This window comes from Rhamphochromis longiceps, linkage group LG4, assembly GCF_057381845.1.
Source record: "Rhamphochromis longiceps isolate RC_006_pf linkage group LG4, R_longiceps_female_GT1.1, whole genome shotgun sequence".
Taxonomy (NCBI): Eukaryota; Metazoa; Chordata; class Actinopteri; order Cichliformes; family Cichlidae; genus Rhamphochromis; species Rhamphochromis longiceps.
The window spans coordinates 29,236,542-29,245,450 of NC_140560.1; the positions used below are offsets into that span (position 1 = coordinate 29,236,542).

General features: G+C 38.9%; 1 protein-coding gene across 1 annotated transcript; it reads right to left on the bottom strand.

The window, feature by feature from the left end:
* Nucleotides 1-664: 664 nt before the first annotated feature.
* Nucleotides 665-2,715, bottom strand: LOC146671945 (visual system homeobox 2). Its single transcript, XM_085405254.1, has 3 exons — nt 2,047-2,715; nt 1,587-1,744; nt 665-1,132 (listed from the first exon to the last, which is right to left on the bottom strand). Exons 1-3 carry the CDS (start codon nt 2,279-2,281, stop codon nt 758-760), a joined length of 768 nt encoding a protein of 255 aa, XP_085261380.1. The 5' UTR covers nt 2,282-2,715; the 3' UTR covers nt 665-757.
* Nucleotides 2,716-8,909: the final 6,194 nt, after the last annotated feature.

Sequence of the window (8,909 nt, forward strand, 5' to 3'; positions counted from 1 at the left end):
GCGTTGTTTCCTGTGAGGACGTGTGGCTGCATGTAGACATCCTGCCTGTGTGTGGAGGTAACCCAAGAGGTCAGGGATGGTTGTCATGCTGAAATCATTTACAGATTGAGTGTATCCCATTTCAGTTTTGCCCTGATAGGCTGACACAATAAGACGTCCACATTTATCATTTGTCATTGTTACATGTTGAGGCCCCACCATGAAGCATCTACCATTCATTGGGAGTGGATGCCACTGCACATATCTGAGGTGTATCTAAAACTGTATTCAGCATATAAAAAGACATGATCATTTGCATATATATACACACACACACACATATATATATATATATATATATACATATATATATATACACACATATATACATATATATATATATATATATATATATATATATATATATATATATATATATATATATATATATATATATATACACACATATATATATATATATACACATATACATATATACATATATACATATATACATATACATATATATACATACATATATATACATATACATATATATATATATATACTCAAGAAAACATAAAGAAAGTTAAAAGTCAGTTGGAATGCACAGTAAAGCCAAAACCTTAAACTTTGACATTATGTAAATTTTATTTTTCAATATAAAATCTTACAGAATATATAGACATACATATATTCAGCTAATGACGGCTAAATATTTAAGTTCCACTTCCCCCAAAAGTTCCAACTCATGTATAAACAGGAAGATTGAAAATGATCAGTCATTGTGCGTGGCATCAGTTTCCTGTGTTTGTGACTGTTTGGTGCCTCCTGACATGCTTACATTGCCTTGGATCTCAGCCTCGTGCTCTCTGGCTTTGGCCCGCAGCTTAGCAATGCTGCAGGAGCGGAGCTCCTCTGAGCTCGGCCCCTCCGGCCTCTCCCACTTCCCCAACTTCTGGGTTGTCCATGGATAACCTTCAGCTTCCTGTTGTTTCTCCCAGTGCTCACCGTCCGATCTCTCTGCGTGTTTTAAACTCTTGCTCGCTTTTGGAGATGTTTCATCGTTGTCCCTTTTCACATAAGGCCCTGGACACTGGCCCTGGAGTTTCAGTTGCCGTCTCATTTTTGCACGGCGGTTTTGAAACCAAACCTTGGAATAAATGAAAGAGATATAATATATGAATGTAAATAACATGGAGATTATATAGTTAAAAAACAATAGTTGAAATGTAACTGCACTAAACAGGCTCTGATGTATCTGTAGTCAAGAATTACTTTCATACTGGTATCAGCTGAAACTGTGATTACATTTCTGTTGGGACAGAAAGGAATCTTGACCATATGGATAGCAAAAAATTACAGATTAATCTAGTCAAGTTATTGTATTCATATAGAATAAAATACTATTTTTTCTCCAGGCATTTTCCTTTATTTGGTGTGCAAGATGATTTCACTGTGAATTATTGTAAGTATTGTCAAACATGCCTATGATGGAAAATAAACAGTAGGGCTAAAGGCAAATTTGCACACTGTGCGTAAAAATTAATATCAGCTAAATGAGTACAAAGTTAACAACTCCAGCAGGAGTTCGTCGTGCCAATCACCTGGACTCTGGCCTCAATAAGGTCCAGTCTGAGGGCCAGGGCTTCCCTCATGAAGATGTCCGGGTAGTGGGTGGTCTCGAACGCCTTCTCCAGCTCCTCCAGCTGCCAGCTGCTGTAGTTGGCCCGTGCACGACGCTGCTTCACTGGCCTCTGTTCATCTGGAAAGCACACCACAAGCACCAATTACACAATCGCCAATGGGTGACAAGGAACTAATGGCTCTAGATTGGATAATTAGCACAGCAATCATTAGGCCCAATTTAACACTGCTTGATAATTGATTGTTAGTTACGAGCTGTTAGTCAGTCTTTTGTAAACATTTACACTGCAATCAGATGGTGCTCACAGACTGTCTTTGAGACTGGTCATACTGTGCCAGTTTGGCTACGCTCTATCTGAACAAGTCCAATATGATACAATCAGTCCCATTTTGGCTACAGCAGCTGTGGCTTGAACTCACCTATGCTCTCTGTGAGTGGCCCAATCCTGACCGCCTGTGTGGCCATTAGCAAAGCTTCCTTGCATAGCTCTGGCTGCAGATAATTCCTCAGGGATTCGTAGCTGATAAAAGGCCCCGGGATCAGGAACTGAGGTTGAGAGCCCAGTCTGGCTGGGAAGGCAGGAAAAAAATGAGCTGCAGGTGAATGGAAAACTGCAGGAAGGAGAGAGGATACCAGCTGCCCTGTGCCAAACATGTCCAAGTCCAATATTTAACGTCAGTCCACTGAAAAGGGTCTGGTTGACTTCTAGAGGTTTGCTGGTAGAAATGTAAAATGCATTCCAAGGTCCAGGGTACAAATAGAAGAGAAAATTAAAGAGCTACGATTGTCCAGCAGATGCATCCACTTGGTTGTCAGAGCTGCTGTTTGCTGCTGAGGTGCTCAGCCCAGGTACAAGGTGTTGCCTGAAGAGGAAAGGTAAGACTTGAGCGGTGGAGGTGGGCTCACCTTAGCTTTCTTCCCTTCCCCTCCAATCATCTTCCCCTCTTTTCCCAGTCACATGACATCTAAACAGATGTAGGTTTATGGCCTAAAAAAACAAAAAACCTATGATTTGTTTCTCACAGGATTAATAGTATCACCCCATCACTATTTACTGTATTTGTCATCTCTTCTCCAACCACATACATCCTGCGGTCTTTTTCAGACATGCCCCAAACCTCCTCTCACTCTCTCTCGCTCTCTCTGCCTTTCAGGGACAAGTTGCAACATCTTTGGCTCCTGAAATTTCAGTGAGTGAGACGAATGGCAGCTCAGTAAGTAGCAGAGATGTTTATGTTCACTTAGGCGCATACGCTTCAGACAACTAGTTCAACGGTTGTCAGATATAATAGCAACAAATTACTGTACAGGAGACATAATAAAAGCAGTTGTTCAGTTTTGTGGAATGGAAGTAAATACAACGGTAGCTGAACCTGAATAGCAGGTCTCAGTGTTATTGTTTTTGATTTTCTTCTTCTTTTTTTTGGCTGTTCCCTTTCAGGGCTCACCACGGTGGATCAGATGCCTCCATGCTGGTTTGAGTTTATTGTTCTTAGTAAATGAATGCTGTTATGTTTTTTTAACAACAGCAAGGATAGCTGTACATCATACCACTCATCTTACACAGTAGCAGAAGTGCAGCACAAATTACTTTTACATGATAAAATAAACTATTTAAATATTCAAATAGATAAACAAAGTTAGTTAAAATGTCTAAAAAAACCCCAATAAAAACATAAAGTATTTTTATTGTGTGCATTTTGCTTTATCCTATACATATTCTATACTCTATATCTTAGACATCTTCTTTTGCAAAATTTGGTCCCGGACAGTGTTTTTTTTGTTTGTTTGTTTACAACTAATTTACTAATTTACAATTTTGGCAGACTCCCATTATAACTCCTGAAAATCTAATGTAATAATCTCAGTTTCCTGTAGATGACTAAAGATCAAAAATAATAACTTGTCTCACCTGTGTTTGCTGTACTTTGTATTCTTCTGAGTTTTAAAAAAATGCTAGAAGAAGCCTATTAAGGTAATTTTTCAAACCTTTATTCTTGCACTCTACTGATGTTTCTTGCATTTATAGTTCACAATACTGCTTTGTTGTATAGCCCATCTTCCATTTGGCTTTCTGTTAGCAGACTGCAGGTTTCATCCACAGGTGGGTGGGATTTCCCTGCCTAAAATGACCATAGTAGGTATATCGACTCTCGCTGATATCATACAGAGCCAGTGTTTGAAAAAAATGGTACATAGGTACATTTTAGCATGTTATCTATATAGGTTAGTTAACATTTAAGATGATAAACTTAAAGGTTTACAACTTTTAAAAGCACATCATCAACAGCTGCATGAATTGGAATAAATTTTATAACACTTCTTTAAATGAATGGTCTCCTGTGGATGTTTGAAATTCTAGCACACTTTAAATGGCAATCATAAGTACTCTAACTGCTAACTCACTGTGTTAGGGTTACTTGCTTAAGGAAGTAACCAAGCGTCCATAACAAAGGGTATCTACATGCAAGGGTAGGTTTCCCTCATAATAACAACACTGTCACTTGTTCACTAAACCAGAATCAAAAATGCCACTTTTCTCACATCTGATAAAATACAAGTTTTAAAGAGGAACCAAATTGTCAAATATATCTTTTAAAAAACATTGCATCAGAAGGATATGTCCTTGATAGCAAATCTTTAAAAAGGCAATTTTCTATTTTTGTGTATTTGTATTCTGTCACTTATCCCCTATAAAAACCCACGTTAGAAGCGAACTAGAGAGACATAAAATCTAAAAATGTTCTGTAGTTACAGCAAAATAGTTTTATCATATCATGTGTTTGGTAATGATAATCTTACTTCCACAGCTGTAAAGTATGTAGTCAGTAGTCAAGCCCTGATGGGATTCTTCCATCTCAGATCAAAGCTAACACATCAACACATTAACAGCCAAGGCACGAAGATTATTAACACTTTTTTTTTTAAAGCAAGACAGCTGTAGCTTAGTGGTGATGGCTCTCTGATGAGATGATCTCCAGCACTGTCTGTGAGAATTAAACCCAGGTGTGTCAATTAATCCAAAGTTACACATCACCTAACAACATCTCTTTCTAACTGCTCGTCAGCTCAAACGGTGGTGAAAACACTCCGCTGTCAGTGTTGTCACCACAGAGCTGGCGGGCTGAGGTGGCTTTGATCAGCCTGGGATCTCTGCAAGAGGCAGCTGGTCTGAGCTAAGGTGAGTCACAGGATGGTCATTCCTATACGTGCTGTGAGGACTGCAAATCCATCACCTGTGTGGCCCTTTCATCTGCACCTGTTCAAACACTAAATTAGGAGGCAGGATTAGGGGTTGAGCAATTCGGATGTCTTTACAGCCTGAGTTGTACCTGAAAGCCAGTATTTAGGTGGAGTGTCTTGTCTTGAATTGCAGATAAAAATTGCTCGTTTTCCCTACATTATGATTCCATAACAAAAACCTAACAACAAGGAAATGTCAGCTAATAAAGCATTTTAGCATCTCTTTAGCAATCAAATCACCCCAACCCAAGAAAACAGCACTTCTAACTGCACTATTAATCAGTATGAATGATCTATCGTTTTAAGTGAGCCAACTCAACAATTAACAGGTCTTAGCACTACTTTCTACTCATGTGGAAGCGTATGCATGTAGGGATGGGAAAGGACAGACGGCGATTGAGAGAAATAATTTCTTGCGTTTGCAGGGAAAAGGAAAATAGATTAGAAGTGTCTGGTTTGAGCTGTGGCTAAATAAACACTGTGTGTGGCGGGACTGACGACTGAATAGCCATTCTGTTTGTCCCTGGCACACAGATAGTTACAGGGATTTCTGGATTGTCTGAAAGTAGACCCCTTTTCCCACCCTCAAACTACTTCTGTTTGTCTGTGCCGGGGTCCTTTAATGCCCATTGATCCAGATAATCAGGGACAAGATTGGTGAAAAACCAGCGGGGGAGGTTCTGACAGTAGTTGCTCAAAAAGCCTGATAGTGGATAATTGAAGGAGGCATTAAGACAACAATAGTAATGGCTAATGCCAGCCTGTATTGGAGTTCCAGCTTCTTGAATGACAACACTGGAGATCCACAGCTAAAGTGGCAATCATTGTATTATTAGCAGACCTTCAAGTGAAGGGACGGACTACACATTATCTGAGATTTTAGTAAGTCACCAGTGGGATGCTCTTCACGTGTCTTTAGCTTGAAATTGGCATGTTTGAGCTTGAAATTATTCATTGTGAAAGTAAAAAAAAAAAAAAAAAGTAAAATCAGTTTTTCGGTCTCAAAGTGAAGTAAAGTGTTTTGTTTCTTCCACTTCAGTCACACTTGAATTTAAAACCAATCATCAACTCTATCTGAAATAAAGAAGCAGAAAAGTACTATTAGACAAAAATCATTATTCAGATTTGAAATTTGTTTACACCTGAAAGCCAGTGTGACTGTTATATAGCCATCTGGCAGCAGTGTATATAAATTATGAACACAACATGGATATACAGTCATGGTACAAACAAAGTCCACCGGCTGTCTCTTCAAAGTTTCACATATCAGGACATAATATAAAATTATGTAAACCTTACTAGGTCTTAAATTAGGTAAATACAATCCCAGACGAACAACGCTTGACATATTATGCCATGTCACTATTTAACAAAGTCAAAATACAGAAGCAGTGTGTGAAAACTACAGTACAACTCATGAGTCAACAGTTTACAAAAGCACTTCTGGCAGCAACAACGTTAAGTAATTATTTCGTGTATGACCGAATCGGTCTCTTGCATCATTGTCAACTCTCATTTACAGCGATGCTTGAGTTCATAAAGATACGTGGGCACTCACAGCTCTTTTAAGTTCCCACCAAAGCAGTTCAATCCACCCAATTTGGTACAAAAGTCATCTATTGGACAGACAGCCTCAAATTTCACTCTAGAATACTTTAGTATACAGAGGAGTTGTGTTCATGACCCCTCCACCACCGTGCTTGACAGCTGGATTGAGGTGTTTGTGCTGATTTGCTTAAAGTGCTTCTTTAAGATCATTGCTAATATACCACCCCCTTAGCATTGTGTTAACATACACCTAAATGTTCCATATCTGCAAAATCCTGCTTTTATAGAAGTGCTCACACTTGCTAATGGTCAATTAATCTCTTGCAATTGATTATCAGCACCTGGCTGCTACTTACCTTCCAATGGAACCAGTTTTCAGATACGTCTTCTGCAGTTTGACCTAATGTTTGCCAAATACATAATGACACATTGTAATAAGACTTGTTTTGTTGTTCACCTGGAGTTGTACTTATCTAATTTTAAGACCTGTTAAGAACTAGATAACCTTTCATTATGTCCTGATATGTAAACCCTTAGAACTGGCAGAAGGTGCATCTCCTTTTTACCATGACTTTATCACTTTCGGGTTGAGATGGCAAACATTTTATCAAACAGCTGCTTTTCAGTAGATCCAGTTAAAAATAAGCATAAGGGAAGTCTGAATTGAATATCCAGATTCCTGATAAATCTTTGTCTATAATTAATGCTCTTGAATTAGTCAGTTTTGGTCGCCTACAACTCCTCCAAGAAAATACTTAAAGTGTCTATAGCAAGCACATCAGGAAGTTGCAGAGTGAGTCTGTCTGCAATTTGTTTTTTCTTTAACTTTGTAACCTAAAACAGCTTCTGGCCGCAGCCAAAAACAACATTACAAGAGCTGCGTGACACAGGAGCTGATAATTATCTGTAGGTTCAGTTTTCAAGTATATAAATATTAGTGGGGGAAAATAATAATCTCAATACCTCCAAACAAACCTATGTATAAAATAACCTACTGAAGACATGATAACTCTATTTAAAGCTATTAACAAGACTTTTTTACTGATGAAACTTTTTATATCTTTAAATTTGTTGCACAAAAAAAACACTTTCACTAAGCTGAAATTTAAATTAAATCACTCAGGCTATTTACCCACTTTTTTCCTTGACAGACATGGCTGAAGTGGATTAACTGTCACGCTCTGCCCTCGTTGTCATAAGATACCATCTGCTCTAATAGAGATCGTGAACACTGTGCATTATTATTTTTTCTGATCCACTCCAGTGGCACTTTAGCTCATAAAACAAGAGTTCTGCCAAATGTCATGCGAAGATGGATGATTATCGTCAGCTCCACTGTCATGGGAATTTATCTATCTGGTGTAATTTGCAGGCTGGAACAGCAATGAGCACAGATTCAATATTTAATGAAAGTATAAGTGAAGCTTAAGGGTTGTCACTTATGCCTCTGCTGTTAATGACGTGTCACATTATCATACTTATCTGATTGGGTCAATTTTAACTGCAATTACTAGCCTCATTTCTTTTTAATTCATTAAAAATGTTGGATCATTTCAGTTGTCCACCTCTGCAAACACATTGGGAATGTATTGTAATGTATTCTCTAGCTTCTATATATTTTAGTGTCAACTGTCAGCACAAACTTAAGTCTAAAATCTATTAATGGGAGCTTGGATTTGTATAATTCAATCAACACACCTAAAACATTTTAGTTTAGAGGGGAGAAAAAGTATGATGACTGAGGAAGCCCCCATGGTTGGTGCCTCACTCTCGCTGGTAACAGTATCCCACAGCGAACTGGTTGATTGTTTTAGTCCTGGATCACTGGCCATGGGATAAACCTGAGAGCCCAGCCTGCTTTTCATGTCAAAACCTTCAAGGGAAAGCGGCCACAATCCAAAAGCAATCACACTTGAGACATCAAAGTGCCAGGGAGAAGAGAGGCGAGAGACGGTCCACATTTTTTCCATGCAAGCCAAGTGCAACTCAAGCGTGGAGTAAAAGGAGATGATCTAAGACGAGGGTGCCATTGAGAGGAAGACGGAGAGCAGACAGATGTGCATGGGCAGGTAGTGGCACATCAGGGCCCCTCCTGCAGCTGAGAGAAAGACCAAAAGGCCTCCAGTGGTCGGCATTCCTGCTTGCCGCTCATTTACTGTCCACTTTGACATGGACGGGGAAAATCGGTGATTTTTCCAACACTTGCATGGTTGGTGCTGGAAGAAATATTAAGACTGTGTATTCAAATTAAAGTGATCTTACATTGAGCAAACCAATTATAGCATTCAAATTGTATAGTACCAAACAATTACAGCAAAATGTTCTGTAAAAATGAAAACTCCAAGCACTCGTTATGCACAAGTGACTGCTGTTAAAAAAAGAAAAGTGTACCGCAGGTTGAGATGGAGCTGAAATGTTTTAACCACAACTTAAACCGTTTGGTAGATTAGTCCACCCCCACCCCCACCAAGGTCACGGCCTTAACACAAGA